The sequence below is a fragment of the Agelaius tricolor genome, unplaced genomic scaffold, assembly GCF_023055355.1.
Source record: "Agelaius tricolor isolate 1412-34295 unplaced genomic scaffold, bAgeTri1.0.p SCAF_7, whole genome shotgun sequence".
NCBI classification, from domain to species: domain Eukaryota; kingdom Metazoa; phylum Chordata; class Aves; order Passeriformes; family Icteridae; genus Agelaius; species Agelaius tricolor.
The window spans coordinates 43718541-43737377 of NW_027269267.1; the positions used below are offsets into that span (position 1 = coordinate 43718541).

The following is an 18837-nucleotide window of genomic DNA, read 5'->3' on the forward strand; positions in this document are numbered from 1 at the left end:
TTACCAATTTTTCCAAGACACATTTACATTTGAGAGAGCCTAGATAAATTGTTTTGATTTCCCTGTTTTAAGCAAGTTCTCCAAAACCACCATCTTTTAACAGTAACAGATTTCAAAAGCTCCTTATTCAATGCATTCTCGGATCCTGCCTCACCATAAGAGCTCACTGCTCTTTCTCCCCACTACTCAAGCTACCAAGGGTGAGTTTGACTATGGTGAGGTATACCTAAAGACAGGTATCTTAAAAAGGACAAGATTTACATATTTCTAATGGTCTATGAGCACTAGAGAAATTCTCGGAATATGTACAATTTTAATATATTTTTTTAAATTACCTCAACTCATTTGTAAATGCATTAAAAAAATCAGAGATTTCCCAATCATAAATACAGAAGGGGAAAAAATTAGCTTTTTATAATTAAAGAGGAGCACTAACAATTTTACCCTACTTTCAACTTGAACTAAAGGAATATTCAAAATAGATTGCATAAGTCACTGTATAAGTATTTGATGGATGTTTAACATCAAGGTATTTGCCCAACTCTTGAAAGTAAAGGCATCAGCATGTTCCAGTCTTGTTCACAGTAGGGTTTTTTTCTCTCTAATCAGTCTGCTGTTCTATCAAGTTACATAAGTAGCTTTTTACAAGCAGAAAAGACAAACCTTATAAAAATTGTAAACTATGCAAGTTCACATATTCCAATAAAACTGAAGTACATACAGAAGAAAAATCTCATTATTTAGGTTTTTATCTGCAACCATTTGCTAGAAAACTTGTACAGTCAGGACCTAATCAAAAAATCTGTGTCTTCAGCAGCACAAGAAAGATGTTACTTCCACTGCTCTAAAACACAGGCAATCAGGGAGATTCTCCCAAACTGCCTTGATGTTGCATCATTTTAACAAACTTAAGAAAGGCAACTATAATGTGTACATGTTTTCCATATTTGCCATTGCTTCTCTCTTACATCCTATGTCCCACCACTATTTTGAAAATCATTCTCCTTGTTTCATTCTGGTTATGAAATACAATATTGACTTTCAGAAATGCATCTTCTGAGCAGACTGCAATTCCCTCCAATTGCTTTTCTCTACGTCAAGATCAGCCTCATTTGCCCATCTGTATATCTTTTTCCATCATGTGCATCCATGTGTATCTTCTGTCAGCCATGCAAGCTCTGAGCTTAACAGCTTACACTGCATCTGGTAAGAGTTGCTGCAGTAAATTCCTGTATAATTCCTGCCTCAACTTACTACTGCAATGAAAGTTCTTCATAATATTCATCCCTATGTTGTCATAGAGAAGCCATAGCACAAGCTCCCCCATCAAGCTGAGGGAGAAAATAGACCAGTGAGGGGAGTGATCAGTAAAAGGAATTATGCACTAATTTCTCTAGAATTACCAACTTCCTTCTCTAGCTACTAGAGACAATTAAGTCGTTGTACAAGCTCCTTGCTGTAATAAATGCTATCCTCCACTACTTTTCTGCATCCACTTACTTTGTGCAATGTAAATGACACTGCTCAGCTGTTCAAGAGATGATCTCATCCATCACAGAACATATGATCTCATCCATCATGGAACATCAGCTTCCATGACATTCCTGCACAGACAATGTACCTGCCATGACACTAATAATGTGCTGTCATAAGGAAAGCCATTCCTAAATGTGAGGGGGAAAAAATCTGGTGAGGTGCTACAACCACATCATGACCCTAAAAAAGAATTCTTAACTTCTGCTTGCCCATTTTCTACATGCAGCCAGATTCTGTGTGCATCCTGTAGATCTCCTCTGCAAATCAAACCACTGTGCAAGATTTGTTTTCTATCCCAAAAGTGCTTACATGCCTACTTGAGCCCAACTTTCAATTACTGTCAACTTTCCATTAACATATTTCAGACATTTAGACTAAACTCATGCTGACTGCACTGGCATCATGATTTCAGTATCTACTTTTAGTACTCTAGACCATTCAGAGAAGTGGGACTGATAAAAGTATGGTTTTTGAATTTTGTAATTCCTGAGGTGATTACAAAAGGAAAAAGTCCATATAAATGCAATTCATATAAAAAGAATATAAGCTTTAGCATTATCTCCTCATGACAACAACTATATGGGTGATAATGACCCACATAAGAAATGGGTTTTTGAGAGGAGGGTTGGACTAAATTCTTTTTTAACAGAGTGTTTGTGATGCAATGTAGTCCCTACATTTATACTGTATTTCTCCTCAAGGTTTTCAGTAAAATAACCCCAGCCAAAATACAAAGTACAAGACTTTTGAGTTGTACATATTGAAATACAACAGATGAAACAATAATGACAAGCACATTACATTGTGATTTTTCCTTAGCTGCTCCAGCACTTCACCTGCTGATCTTTTTTACTTAGCTTTCCACAACTATACACTATTCACTTAAGTTTTAAGTATCATGAAAAGAAGGCAGTAAAACTGATTTGAAGCTTTATGTTCCAAATTTTAGCCATGAATCAAGCCTGTAAAAAGATTATAATGGCAACTACATATACAAAAAGCAACTAATGCTCAGTTATAGTCTTTACTCCACAATTTGTTTGTTCATTTACTTGCTATTTTAATATATAGCAAACACCAAAGAGCTCAATGCTTTATACCTGGCCTAGACTTACTAAACATACTGCAATAATAAATAATTCATTCCAGGATTTCATGGCACTAGGAATTGTTCTTCCCACTCCTGCATACAATTTGTTCCATTCTTTAACTGGGATATAGATCTTTGCTCCATTCTGAGGGTTCACTTACAGACTGATGATCATCACTGGAAGTGTTGGCTGTCAGCTTCCACAGAAAATAGATAACTTGTTTCCTAAGTAATTAATGTTCAGAAACATTCCTTGACAATTTATTCCTACTTCTTCATTACTCTTGTTACTATGTTTTTCTTACTACCCAACTAGAAGCTTTCTCGTCCCAATTGTTTTGTATTATATCTAACACATACAGAAAAACTGTGTAAGTCAAATTGTTTCTGCAGTAAGAAAGAAGTTAAGTGACTGTGTATGAAGGTCAGTCAGCCTCCCCTAATAACCAGAGAGAAATAAGAACTCAAAACAGTTTCCCTATCTCCCAACATTTAAAATTTTAATGAAGTAACTTCCCCTCAGCTTCTCTTGCATGACTAAGGGAAACCTGCAGAACATTTGTGATATAGACGTGCAGAAGTCAGGTTTCCTAAAGTTACACAGAGGAAGCCTCCCATGGGAACTTCAACCATGCTTACCACTCCTCAGGAAGCACATACAAGGAGACTGTGCTCACCCTGAACTTGTGCTACAACTCTGCCTTCCAAATTGGGCCCCCTTGAAACCCCCAAATAAGGTATCCCAGCTTGTGTGCAGTTTATTGACTGCTTGAGACAATTAACAGGTTTGAAAACTGTATGAACATTAATTTACAAAACTTTGGTATGGTAATTTTCTGTTCCGGTATAGTGTCTAGGACATTTTGTACATTTGCATTTCCCTATAAAACCAGGTTTTATTGCAGTGAGTTGTATACAGTGCTTAAATAGCCTAGATGTTCAAAAAGATCAGATTCATATATGAGAATTTAAGCTCTGGTTGTACTACTAAACACTTTTCTTCATTTTTATCTCCTTATTAACCTATCTGTGAAGTTCAAATTCATTTTTCCTATGCTGTAGGGACAACCCAAAACTCCCTTACATGGTTTCAAAGAATTCAGATAAGCTCCACAATTCCTCTTGGGGTCCACAGGAAAAAAGGTTGGTTCTAAAGCATTCCTTAAATATAAAGGAAAACCATATAAGCCTTTTAATAATGTCCAAAAGGATCTCCTTCAGATAACATACCAGCATGAGTTTATCAGACATAATTCAAAAGACTTTCACTACAGGCAGATTAGCAGGAAAACCAAACCCTTTGTTCATGACAGTTACTTGCTGTATCACAATAACAGCTGTGTTCAAATTGGGAAGATACAGCTCAGAAATTCCTCCTTTTGGTTGTGCATACAAAAAAAAAAAAAAAAATACTCCGAGAAACTCACCTACTAACTTCCTCTGGCATTCTAGAAAATTTCTACCATGCTGTACAAGGCACTTAAAAATACAAAATAGAAAAAAAACATATGAAGTGGTCCAATATAATTTTTTTTCCATTTTGCCTTCATAGCCAAATGAATATTCACTTATATATTAATTTCCCTCAAAATAAGAAACTGACAGACAGCGTCCTGACCATTGGAGAGCAGATTCTTAGCTCATCAACATAATCACAGACTAAGGGCAGCACCAATTTCCTGAAACAGGATTTTACCATATATCGGAAATAAAATTTGTTTTTCAAAGTTTTTTCACCAAGTTTCTGGATCAAGCCCAAAAATCCAGCTCTTCATGCAAAGAACTTCACTTCTTGAGTGTGTATTGTATTATTCTGTTTCATCCTGCTAAACAGAACAACACTATATAGCTTAGATGGGAAACAGGTCTGTAACGGGCATGCAGCAGGCTCCTAAAACAGCCAAAACCCCCCAACAAACAGATCTGGCCACTAGATGGCCTGGAGACAGCAATTTTATGCAACGTGGGCAGCTACCACTAGACGGTGAATACATATCACTAAGTGACTGCAATAGGCAGGTAAGCTCAGTATAAAGTTTATTTTGCTACACTTCACTTGCATAAAATGAAATTAAAGAATTCTAACTTATTCTTATACTTAAAGCTACCTGCCCCTGCTTCCATCCCCAAGATCTTCCAATGCTGTACTTGACAGTCAGGGAGGAAGTGGGAGAGCATATCTGGAACAAGACATTTGTTCATTCTCCTTTCACTAGAGAGCAGTTCCTGATACAGTTCTCTTACATTTTACCTATGCCAGGGAGTTTATTTGAAGTTTTCTGTGATCTGCCAACTCTACTTGCATTTAAAGATATCCCACTCTGGGGAAAAACCCAAAAGATAGTCTTATAATAAATTTCATTTTAATTGCTGGTCTCCCAAATCTGCATACATCAACTTCCTGGAGACTTTTATCTCCTTATTGGACAAGCATGAATACACAACCCACACATAAAGTATACCCCCATTATGTTAAGATAATTTTTAATTTAATTCACCAATTTCCTAAGAAAAATTACTAAAAACTAACATTTCAGGTCTATTACTATCTACAACTGGTTTTGTGAACTCCTCATACTATGAGCACAAACAGCAAGTAAAGTTTATCAATTTCCCTGTGTAACCAGTATCCATTATAACCAACACATTCCAATTAAAAACACACTTGCATAAATACCTTACAATGTGTACACACTCATTTTATGCATTTCCTTCATAGGCAAGCAAAGTTTGCAATAAAATAGTCTCAGAACAACCACGAAAAATTATGATCTACAGAGTATTTTTGTCCAATGTTTAAGAGTACTGTTCTGTGCACTCAGACTCAGCTAAATACCTATTTGAAGAGAAGGTTGCCAATTTATCCAAGTACATACTTGCATTTTTGAAGGTGGACACCAGGTTCTGGGAATCCAATTTTGGACATCTGTGACTTAAAGGACTTAAGACATATTAAAGCAAACAATTCCCTTGGCCTCCTAGTGCAGTGCTAATGAAGGCCTGAACCAGAATTTAAAAGGAAGAACAAGTTCACACAATAAAGGAACAAAATAGGTTAAATACAAAAAGTTATAGAACATAGAAAAGGGAAAAGAAAATAAAGCAAAAAAGAAAAATTAAGTCATACCTCCCTTTGACCCCAAGAATATACTCTTTCTATGCTCCAACTACAGAAAGAGGTCAGACTACAAAACTCACTTTGCTACTCTATAAACATCTTTATAGATTTGTTTTGTGAGGCAGACACATATCTTTTGATCCCAAGATGCAAACACCACATCATATACCAACATGAAAAAACCTTCTGTGAAAGCATTGTAACCTGCATCTGCAACTGTTAAAGAGATTGCAAAAAAGATTACAGAAGAACTTCTACAAAACCTAGGGTAAAAGACATAATTGAGGCTTCAGTGGATAATCAATTAGCTTTAATCATGATGAATTCTCAGCAGAACAGGTGTATTCTCAACACCAAACTTCCATCCAGGTTGCCAAACATTTATTTCAGAAAGGGAAAAACCCTCAGAAATTCAGAATAAATAAGCAATTGGTAAAACTAAGGCAGCTTCCTCGTAGAAACAGCTTCTAGCTGCTAAATCTAACTTTGCTTAATGCAGTACACAAGTTACAAGACATGCACAGTGTACACACAGTACATGACAAAGAGCTACAGGAGGGCTTGTTGAAATCAGAGATTAGCTGAAAACAATGCATTTTTATATAAACAGTGGTTAGTTCAACCTGAAAATGAGTATGGTTGGATTTGTTCCAAAAAATCAATCCATGGCTGTTTAATTCACTACACTAGCACCAGCAACTTTTATACAGCACATCACCTCTCTCAATTTTTTTCTAGTTAAAAATCAATTGCCAGATTTCTGTGATCTGATCTTTAATTCAAGTTGGTGGTCTAACCAGAAGATGATAGAATTTCCAGTGCTAGACTTTCAAGCATTTACTATAATTTTGCTTTGTCTCCTTATCTGTGACAGATGCCACCAAAAAAAAGGCAACATATTTGCTGTATCTGGAACAGGAAGTGTTTATATTTGAGCACAGGCAGAAAAATCTGTTCATTACAGTACATTATTGCAATTCATCACAGCTCTCTTTTATATTCCATAGGAAAAAGGCACAATTAATATATACCTCAGTAGGTCTGGGATACAAGATAACTTACTGAAAAATGCCAACATGAAGATGCCATCATTGCCCACTCTAAGCTGATCTGCATCACTGAAATCATCCCGTGGTGGATACTCTTCTTCCTGGATTTACAGGTTAGTGATAATTTAGTGAAAAGTTTAGAATAACTACCTATAGGATAAAGTATTAATCATGTTTCTAAAGCTAGAAGAAAATTGACATTCCTGTAACATGTCCACATAAAGGAAGTTTTAAAAAAATAATTTATAAGTAAAAAACAAATCTTATTTGTTGTTTATATTGACAGAGCCCAAATTTTCTGTAGAAGATATGTACATACTGTCTATTCATCATAAATGAAGCTAGAATTATTCCAGATTAGTACTTTGACAATGAAAACCAACATACATTTTTTTAAGGTAACTATCTTGATATGTAGCCAAACTATTAAATATTTTTTTGAAAAGACATCACACAGTATACTCTATACTTTTCCTGCTGGAAAGGTCTTCTAATAATTTCCTTAATATAAAATAAAAGTTATAGCATAAGGTTAGTACCTTAAGTTTAAGTGCTGATGCAACAGCACTGCACTAACCAATTTTATAACCCACAGAAAAACATAAGGAAGGCAAAGAACACCTCCAGGGTCACTAGAGGGCGCGAGCACATTAAAAGTGTCTAAAAGGCTTCCAAACTCAACAGGCACAGCGCTTGAAGTAAAACAAAAGCAAACAGAGACGTCAGTCAAAACGATCCAAAGATTTCTCCCATTGAGTCAAAATGTTGGACCTTAAAATACTGAAAGTGAGTTCTGCTTTATTTCTCAGCACTCGATTTTGAACAGAACTTGGCAGATATTATATATGCAGTTTTGGGCACAGGTGGAAGATTGCTCCAGCTGTAGACTGGTAAACACAAAAGTTTTCACAATGACAGTTTTCATCAGGCTCTTTAGGAAGTGCTAACACCAATTAAACACCATTTTTAAACTTAAATGAGTAACATCAAAACAATGCAGGATGATACAAGTTAAATAATGTTGTCAGTAGCAGCAGTAAAATGGTCTAAGCAGAAGCACAGGTAATTATTTTCCTAATTTTTCCTCCTATTACCATAATGTATTGGAACTGACATAAGAAATTTCCAATAAAAATAAATGAAATCAAGAGTGATCAAGGGAAGTTTACTTGGCTGTTTCACCCACAAGCACTTACTACAGAAATAATGTTTATGACTAAAAGGGCACTAAACAAGCACAGTGACCTAAAGCTCTGTCACATGTTCCCCTTTGTCAATAGAGCAAAATAATTTACCAGGGCATGGCAATTAGGTTAAAAATATCCTTGAATGACTGCTGTACCAACTCAGAGCAGTCAGCTTCACCCTTAGTGATACGGCTATGAAATTCCAGCTGTGCTCTGTATTTCAGATTAATTAACCAAGACACTGTATCAGATAACTTTTTTTTAAAAAACACTGCTATTCACACAGACAATTCCAATGGAAGCACAAAAAGCCAGTTAAGCGAGAATTCTAAGGGGCTATAATTCAGCTCCACATGATTTCAGGCATTCCTAAATGGTCATCTTAAGTGACTAAAAAAGCATCAGTTTGTTCAGCTCAACTTTGCTGCAGATACAACACTGATGGAGAGGAAGGGAACGGGAAGGAAAGAAGGGCTGAAAAAGCATGAAAAAAAGAGCCGCATTTGAATGTGTTTATCTCTGAAATGCATGCCATAAAACTTCCGTTTTCATGTCAGACAAAAAAAGCGCATTTTCAATTTTAATTTCACAAGGTCTACAAAACCCATACATAATAATTTTGGACTTTTTAAAAATTGTCTGCTAACTATTGTACTTCATACTGGCATTTCCAAAACAATTAGTGAATTATGCCCCATGTAAAAGCTGCCTCAGAAAAAAGGAAATTTTGCTCAATGACAGTAACAAATTTAGTTGAGGCTTCTCTGATGCTTACACATGTGAGAAACACAGGTCAATAAATACAGCTCAGGAACATGAGATATTTGCAAGAAGCAGATATTTGCAAGAAGCACTGTTGTATTAAGTGCGAACAAGTATTAATTAATCACATTCCATGTCAAAAAGAAAGATTAAAGTGAGTTCTCTTTACTGTCTACAAAAACCAGTGTACAAAAATTATAAGTGTTTAAGAAATTAAATCAGCCTATATCCACATCATTGAGGATTTTGAGGTTTTATGAGCAGTCCTGCAGACAGAAAACACTAACTGACCACTGCTCAAGCCCCACTAATACTGACTGTCTTTCAGTGCTCTCTTTTGATCTGGTTGGTGTCAATTACCCTAGTCTTTCTTCAAAATATAACTGTTTGCCACCATGTATTGAGGAATGAAAACGGGCAATGAAGAACAACTGTCCTCTACGCTGATGCTCAGAGTTAAACAGATTTTTACAAAATGCTTCTATTAGATAGTGACATTTTAATCAATGAGGTCATATATTTTATTTATATTTTTCTTTTGAATGAGAAGAATGTAACACAACACACACATATCTGTAGGATATGTAACACTGTTTCAGTATACCATTGGTTTTTGGCAAATTTAGCCAAATTAAGGAAGATGGACAGCATTCTTGCTTTCTAAATAAGTTGACATCTGTAGGAACAGAAAGTTTACTGCTCCTATGACCAGAGAAACATCTGAACAGCAAATTATATTATCAACATAAATGGCATGTCACAGAGTAATTTCTCTAAACAAAAGAACATCAAATGGTACAGAGCATCTATTGAAGTTGAATCTATTAAACCCCCATAAACTTCAGTGCTCTCTGTAGTACTCTGCAAGAGGAGAACTGCTTTTTCTCCTCAATGTTTTTTAGTTTTTTTTTTCCAAACAGAAATCTAGCATGGCATATAGGGAGACAACCACCCTAATAAAGTAAAGAGTGATATAACTCTTCACAATGCAGTGTTTACAGAGAAAAACTTCTGAGGAAAGGGTCAAATTACTTAATAAACCCCATAAATTATACCTTCAGCATACAAACCAATAGGGAGAAATTAATAATGGGGAAAAAAGGCACAATTAACCCCAGAAGCATTTGTTTGCCAGCAGGAAAATTCATAGCAAAGTCTAAACTAGAGAGAACTATACCATACCTCTGGACGACTGAGGAATATTTCATCAAACAGACTCCTAGATTCCCTAAACTGGGCGTGCTAAGCATGTAAAAACAGAAAAACATAAGACAAATGCAACTGAAAAGCATTAAGTAAAAGCCATTCATTGCAACATACAAACAAAGTCATTAAACTGTTAGCAGCATTTTTGTCCATTTAAATTGCCCTTTCAAAACTGACCTTGAGGATTTGAAAAGAAAAAGCCAGGATTACTAATGCTATCACCACTGGTGACACAGGGCTAGTACAATTTCTTTGAAAAAATGGGATCTCTGGGAGCATTTGAAAGGAACACATGTTTATACACAATCTATTCCTGCAAGACAAGCTATACAAAGAACTGTAAAATTATTGAAAGTTTCAGTAAATGTTAAGTTTAGAATTTTCATATTATCTGTTAATACAGGGCCTATGATGAAATATTTCATATGATCACATTAAGGATCTTTTGAAGTGGCCTACATGATTTGGGGGGAAAAAATTTGAAAGCTGTGTAATAAGTGTGCTGCCCTTCCATGTCATTTTCCACTCTTTTGCTTAATGAGTAGATTTAAACCTTCACTGCACACTTTGGGGTACACCATGAAAGTGATCACCCTCACACATTGCTCAAGGTAACATAAGGACATTCAACTTTTTCCAATTGTTTACATTATTGCAGCAAAGAGGCAATATATCCTCATATACAAGGAAGAAACCAGAAGCTTAGAACACAGCAGAGTTCACATCTGTAAGAGCACTAATTTCATAAGGCTGAAAATAAAAACTGAAAAATCTACATGTTACATCATTCGTCTATGTTTTGCAAAGTGTGTAACATGCAGGTCAGATAATGTCTGCAGCTGTCACTTGTGAAAATGAGAAAAACAATTGAACTTTGCACTACTGTTACATAATTAAGTTACTTATCTGTTCTTCCATGGGTATTCAGAAATAAATCCTTCCCCTAACGATGGCAAAGCACCACTCAAACTGTAACAAGAGCCTTCTTTCTTATTCCAGCCATCTGCCACATTAAGACAGCCTTATTACACAGTCTTAGTCTATCTCAGTGTAAGTCCAGAGGTAAATAAGGTAGGGATTTTGTGGAAGCATCACGTGGTAAGATAATTAAAACAGCAGTAATTAAAACTGCACTGGCACTTAATTTTAATATTATCTACAAAGCTGAAACTCAGCTTCAGCATTTCTTACTTTTTCCCCAAATCCCAACTTTGCAACCTTAATGCTGCTTCTCAAATACAGCTTGTGCGTGTGCACGCATTTGCTAAAAAAAGAAAAAAAAAGAGGAAAAAAACCCAAATAAACAGAAGCAAACTAAGCAGAATTACTGATAAATGTGAGCTCTTCATCAGTCAACAAGCATGTGACTTTCAGATACACTTCTGATACTAACTTAATATTGCCATTAAGTCTAGAATCTTTTAGTCCATCTCTGCTTTGAGGGAATGATGTGTTCCTACTGATTTTTCATAAGTGAAATTCTTGTGGTGTCATGTAGTTCTTGAATTTCAAGCTCTCCTGTGTGTTCTAGCAAAGCAGTCTGTGAAAAAGTTTATTTCTCACTTCATCACTGTATCCAACTCTCTTGCCTCTTATCTCCAGATTCTTTTTCCCTCCCTGGTCTTCTTTTCTCACACACCAGCTTCAGTTCCTTTCCTAGTACTACATTTTGTCCCCACTTGGGTTCCTTTCTCCTCCCATCTCAGTTAAGGCTTTTCCCTTCTGTCTCTCATTTAAGTCCTTCTACCCTGTCCATACCATTGCCTTCCATTCATCCTTGCCTTTTCCTATTTTGACTTAGACTCTGCTCCTTTCTAGTTACCTCCCTACTCAATCAAAACCAGACTTCTCTTCCCACAACATGTAAGTTTCAGAGGCTCAGCCATTGTCCTTCTTCCCCCCACCCACCACTAAAGAGAGCTGAATATAGTGGCTTTCCCCTTCCCTTCTAACCGAAGGTTAAGAAGAATAAATCTGCTTCAGGGAACACCAAAAATTGATATTTCTCAGGTCCAATGTTTTCACCAAAAGCAGCAAAGAGCAGCCATAAGGTGTACCTACTTTTAGTTCTGTAATTCTACTCTGATACAGAACATTTGAGAATGCTCTCTGGGAACAGCACATCTGAAGTCCCATCCCCTTCAGAGCTATGAGCAGCCTAAACTTTCTCATGCAAGACCATCTCCATGCATTTACAAAACTTGAAGCTATATTTATCAACTGAGGAAACTAATTTTTCAAAAATTTGTGGTTTGACCAAAAGCAGGCAGATTGCTTGAGGAAGGGCAAAAGATGTTTCTGTTACAGTGACCTGAACTTTTAAGAAAGAGTAAATAAAAGTTTAAAATGACAAGACTAAAAATACTTGCTCTGTTTTGGGGTTTCGTTTGTTTTGCTTAGCTTTATTCTGGAAATTGCCTGAACCTCAGGCTGAGTCATCAAGGGAGATTGCTTGTATGTCTGAAATTTGTGCATCATAGGGTTCTAGATGTGAAAGCAAGAATCTTGCAAGAGATGCACATCCTGTCTGCAGTGTCACAGGTACTCTGCAAGTTAGAGCTTGGGTTTTTAATGCTCCAAATTTGTTATTTCAGAATAAGGATTTGAATCAGACCAGTATTTCAGCAAAAGTTTTACTTATGTGACAAGCAGTAAAGACAGACTACAAAGAATCCATGCTCCTGTTAGAGCAGATAAAAAGTGACAATGGAGATCATCCCCTCACTACTAAAACTTGGCAAGTCAAATCTCCGTGGTTTCCTACTGAATTCAGTCAAACAGCTTTGTGTGACACCGTCATTGGTGATGTTACACAAACCTACTTTAACATCAGCTGTGCATACCTCAAAGTGAGTGTTGTGCATTGCAAGCACTGTGAAGCAGTCAAGGAAGGACCTGCCTCCTGCTGAGTAAGTAAAGGTTTTTTTTCCCAGTCACAAGCACACCACAGCCACTAAGATTTTAAATGTATATCAAATATAATCACATCTGACCTCAAGGAAGACATTTTTAGTGAAAGCACTGGAAGCCTTTTTTGGGTATAGTATATTATGGTCAATAGCAGCAGAATTTCCACAACCCAGAACTTCAGAGAAAAGATGAAACTTGCTTACAAAACTAACATTTACCACTAACTGCAGATACCAATCTTTGATTTTAAAGACTGTATTCTTCATAAGATTAATTCTTACAAAACTAGAGACACTGGATATCTGCCTATTCATTGTTTACCACAACTCACGTAGGGGCTTTTTTAAGTACTTGGAACATTTCTTTGAACTTCAGTATTTAAGTTTCCATAGATCAAACAACAGGAACCTTTCTTTTTAAAAGCTATCTACACGATTTTGGGTCATATCTCTTCCAGACTGTTGAAATTCTCCCTTCCTCTCTAAAGGTATTTGGTAATTCTTTCATTTTTACCATCCACAACAGTACACATTAGTGATAACTCTACAAAGTAATATTAGTAGGGGATACCTGATTAAGAGTTGACAAAATACTGGATAAACTAGTAAAACAGGGTAAAAATTGGCTTTTAAAGCTGTTTAGACAGCTATGTCTTTCAAAAGACTGAATATGATGTGCTTTTTATAGTATTCAAAAGTAACATACACTATCTATATAAACATTTAAATATTCCTAAACATCCAAAATATTTAAATCATCAACCCACCATTATTATAGTCATGGGTCATAAAATGGGCCAAATTGTTACCAATAAATAGCCTAACACGTTTCACAAAACCGAAATACAGCAGAACTGTATCACTTACTCGCTGGGCAACTTCAGCTGCTGCAGCTGCTATGGCTGCAGCTTTGGCCTTCTCCGCTTCATCGTACGTAGGAAGAGAGGTAGCTACACTGTATGGAGGTGGCACAGGATAAAACTCATTGTGTGTGTCTGTTCAAAATAAAGAAGTTATTTATTTTTAAACCAGAAAGGTGTCAAGAATATTAACTTTCACATGCACATAATTATTTACCTCTAAAGTATATTTTTTACAGAGGCTAAAACTGAGGATATTTGCATTTGAAGTTCTTAAGAATATTTTTAAAAGAAAAACTTTTAACAGTTTGATGGTACTTTTAGCTGCTACCCAAGGCAGAAACCTTAACACAGATGTTGGCAAGAAATCAACAAATTCATGAAGAAAAAAATTATATTTAGTTAGTTATATCCCCAGGCATTCCAACCAAATACTTTTTATCTAACCATACATAGATATACACACAAAAATCTTTTTTTAAAAAAGTTTTTAAGTATCAGCATCAATCTATTACTTCAGTCCAGTAATAGCCATGCTGTATTCTTATTAGTGCAGCCTTGTTGCCAACTCTGGTTGCTCTCGGAAAATCAATTTTTCCAAGATTTCAATTTCAACACATTCTTTTAAAAATTGTTCCTTCCATCAAAATCAACCACGGACTTCATTCTTCTGTGTTGTAACAGTAAGACATCACCACATAGAATAGAATTATTAACAATATTAATTGAAAGTACTTAAAATATGCCATGAGCTTCATCCTACAGCCAGCAGTAGCTCGTTAAAAGGCTGTTTACATGATAAAGATTTGTCAGCACAGGTCACATGGCCAACAGATTTGTCAGCACACCAACACAAGGATGTTATATATAGGGATAATTCCACACAGCTATGTATTATACTTGCAAACACTGTCTCCAAGAACAGGGACGGGAAACTGTTCTTTTAACAAACACTTAAAAAAATTAAGTTGGCAGCTACTCCTAAAATATTTATTTGGCACATGGGAGACACAAATCCATGTAACTTTACTTAAACAGGAACTTCAATGTTGCTGGCTGCTAAATCTCCCATATCCCCAAGAAAAGCCACAATTTCCTAAGAAAAGGAGCAGTGAATAAATGAATAAAGAGAAGTTTTATCTTTCATGAGAAGTTTTATCAAGAGCCTTTTGAGCAAAATTAACCTTTTCATGGCAATATTATCACCAAACCATGTCACACACCAAAGAAGTCTGAAGAGTTTTTATAAAGAGGCAATGAAACTTGCTCATGAGGTCTACTAATGGAGCACTACTCAAAGATGTAGTGTATTAAATGTGGAAATGAACTATAAGCAGACTTGAATAAAACCTATTGAGCTAATTAATGACCATCCATTTCGCCTAGCAATTTGGAACAATCATCGTAATTTACAAGAGCGCTTCTTCTGAACAAACCAAAGGGCTGCACATCAAAGGACAGCTTTTTACTGCAATTGTGTGCATGGAAAAGAAAACCTACATGGCAGCATCAGACCACTTTGAACCAAGAGCTGATTCATACATGCTCATCCCTGACAAGCTGCTATTTGAGAAAAATACCTGAGGTTGCAGCTGCTTCCACAGCTATGCTACAGTAAGGAGGAGGGGAAGTATCTGCCTCAGGTGAAGCTGCTGGCTGCGGAGCCTGCGGAGTCTCTGCAGACGTGGAAGGCTGCTCAGCTGCTGAAGACTCTGGGGGGTCATCCTCATTGTGAAGCTTAGGAAAAAAACACACACACATTTCAGAGGCATTCAGGGAATACTTCCCATGACAACCTAATACGTGCAGAGACATGTTCAAAGAGAGACAAGATCACTCTCATCAACAAAACAAATTATTTACAAAACAGCATGTGACCACTTCAAATAGTCCAGCTAAATTCTTTTAGGCAATTAGCAAAAGATTATGTTAGCTGCCTTGCCTTTGTTTTTTCCCGGTAATGTTCTTCTTCTCAGTGATTTTCAGGGAGTCTCAAAAATCTGGAGTTTTCCATGTTTACTATATGGCAAAATACTATTATTAATATTTTAATACAACTATATTTTTATTCTTATGTACAGTCATAAAATGTATCAACGTATTTTAAATAACTTCAGGTGAGAAATACTATTATTTATTGTATTTATCTTGAAGAAAAATAATTAAGACACAGATCTACTTCTGTAACTGGGACCTTCATTATCTTGCATCTTGTCAAAGAGCTTCTCCATGCAAATTCTAAAACTTCAAACTGTTCTGCTTTTCTTTACACTCTAGAAACAATCCTTTCCCTACAAAGCCTCAAGTTGTTGGTTTGGTTTTATTTTTCCTTGATTAAGATGCAGTTTTAAAAAGACATGTCCACTAAAGCATATATAGAAATAAGAATTTGGATAAGGAAGAATGCTGATTGAAACTGTGGAATTCAGATCCAGCTGCTAATATCTTTTCTTAGAGAAGATATTTTTATTATTTTAGCTAACTTGATAGTTCTTAGAACGTATCAAGCTTTTGAAAAGAAAGAGTACTAGAATTAGAGAAGTGCTAGTTCCCAGTAGTGTGAACTAAAAGATAAGATTCCTAGAAGGCAGCAGCTGAAGCACCACATGTAAAACCCAGACCAAAAAATAAGATTGTAAAACATATCTAAAAGAAGAATTCTATAACCTCAAGTTGGTACTTTTTACAAACACCCTACAGCAAAATATTATTTCAGTAACAAATATAAAGAATATAACTACAATTATTTTCTATTAGGCACAATACAATCAGGTTACTGGGAAAAGTGCCTTCTAAGAAGAACACTAAATTTCTTATTGAGCACTGTAATACTGACACCAAAATTGCTTTAATATCCAGATTATATCAAAGTTCACAGAATGGTTGACGCTGAAAGGGACCTCTGAGCCCATCTAGTTCAACCTCTCTGCTCAAGGAGAAGCCTCTACAGCTGGATGTACGAGACCGCATCCAAATATCTTTTGAATACCTTCAAGGATAGAGACTACACGAGCTATACAGAAAACATCTTTCCAGGCTCAGTCACCTTCACATTACTAAAAATAAGGAAAAAAAAAAAAAGTTTTCTGATGCTCAGAGGTCACCTTCAAATGAAATGATAGGTGTTTTTGAGGGTTTCTGGGTCCTGAGCAATCAGGTCATTTAATGCCTAATCAGCGATCCAGAATGAGCAGCAATATGAGAAATATTTTTAGCCATTTGAGTAGCTAAAGCCAAAGAAAACAAAAGCACTTCAAAATAACCTAATATATTCCAGGATACAGAAAGCAAGTGAGAACACAAACCAGTCAACTCTAAAAAGGTCGATCAGATCAGAAAAGCAAGCTGAGAGCTATAAATGTTATGGTTCTAAATTAAGTACAATAATTCACAAGAAAAATCTAGTGTTGCAATGGATATAGCCAAAATAAGCCCATTCTTAAATAAAACTAATTTGATTATTTAAGGTATAATGAGCAAAACACTACTGGTATAGTTCTTACACTAATGGCTGGTACACTCACACTCATTTGGGATGTGTGTGTAGTTCTGACTACCCCACCAAAACAACCTGGTCTTTGGGCAGGGGAAAAACTAAAACAAATTCAAATGGATCTCTGTTACTTCCATTCTTTCTCTCCTGCCCTCTTTCCTCTTCAATCATAGCAACATTTTTTTCTTACCACACCACAGTAAATGCTGTCACAGAGATCCACAAGAACATCATTGGTCAAAGAGCATATTAATCCTAAAAAAAAAACAAACCAACAAACAAAACCAAAAAACTTTGCCATTACCCAGAAATTTAATTTTACAACTTCTACATGCTTTCTTGAAAGCTGCTTTACTCCAAATTATCTGTTATATACTAACAGTGGAGTAATTTAGTAGATGATGGAATTAACATGAAGATCAGACAAGACAAATGTACATGAGACTTCTTGCCTTCAAAGACAAAGTTAATGAGTCATTCAATGGTTATAGCAACTGCAATTAGGAAATGGAAAAATTCCATCCTAAGGGTTCCATATAATAGAGACATGTTATACTCTTAAGTGCTGCTCACAGTGCCTTATTTTGTAAGACTTATACTTAGGAACCATATTTCTATTTATCCTCTCTTTTATTATAGAGGCCTCTCGGAAATTCTGAAAAGCACCAATGTTACCCTAATGCAGCAACTTAAAAAGAAACCTTCACCCCTTTTATTAAAAAAAAGGCAACATCAAATAAAACAACAACAACCCCATAATAACTGGATTAAGTAGCTTGAGTGCTTACAGCTAGAATAATAAACACAAGTTGTTCCATGAACACAAACTAGCTTTTGTTAGTTCTTGTTCAAGTGTCCTGTATCCTACTCTCTCCTCAGTAACTTCAGTTTCTTTCAGAGGACTACTTCACTAGGGCAAAAAAAAACCAAAACCAAACCCTCCAACTGCAGCAGAACTTGCCTCAGTAAACTGGAATATTTGCCCACACCAGCAGGGTAGACAGCAGTGATTATATCATTTTGTCCTGTAGCAACTCTGCCTTGTCTTCACAGAGCATTGACTCTCTAGAGTCACCAGCTTGCTTGAAACCAGTAGGAATCTGACTACCTTTGAGCCTCCCCCTTCACATTTTATTTTGGCTTCTACTGGAGGTAAATTTAGAAGTTATTTTTGGAGACAGGGGAAGAAGAGGCCTGACACTCTTCATAGGCTTCATTGCCATAGAAACCAAGCTAAAAACACCCAAAAAGGAACAGAAAATGTCTGTTTCAAGGCATTACTTATGCTATGTACTTAAATGTCACCTGAAGCAGCATTTTACATTGAAAGTACATAAATAGTATCCAAGATTTTCTTTTTCCAATAGTAAGAATGTTTCACCAAACATTTAATTAAGGGACTGAGGAGAACTGGCAGTTCATTATCTCAGCCCCTCCCATGCCTCCAATGAACCATAATTTGGTAGTAGGCAATATAGTTGCTTTTGTCAACATTATGATCAAAACAATTACCAAGACCTATTAAACCACAGAGAACTGTAAATTAGTACCTTCCCCTATTCTCTCCCTCACATTTTAAAAGTGGGTGACACTGAAATTTTTTTCCTTCATGGTTTAGTCTGTACTT

At 36.0% G+C, this 18837-nt stretch overlaps 1 protein-coding gene across 2 annotated transcripts in view; it reads right to left on the reverse strand.

The window, feature by feature from the left end:
* The window catches only part of NDFIP2 (Nedd4 family interacting protein 2), a 45675-nt gene that overhangs the window by 11456 nt on the left and 15382 nt on the right, over positions 1–18837 (reverse strand). Inside the window, exons 2-5 of one of the 2 annotated variants that reach the window (XM_071431008.1) lie at positions 15298–15454; positions 13725–13852; positions 9925–9984; positions 6807–6894 (exon numbers count right to left, since the gene is read on the reverse strand). In XM_071431008.1, coding sequence (XP_071287109.1) covers positions 6807–6894; positions 9925–9984; positions 13725–13852; positions 15298–15454 — 433 coding nt within the window. The remainder of the gene's footprint in view (positions 1–6806; positions 6895–9924; positions 9985–13724; positions 13853–15297; positions 15455–18837) is intronic. The other variant, XM_071431007.1, reaches the window with a different exon arrangement.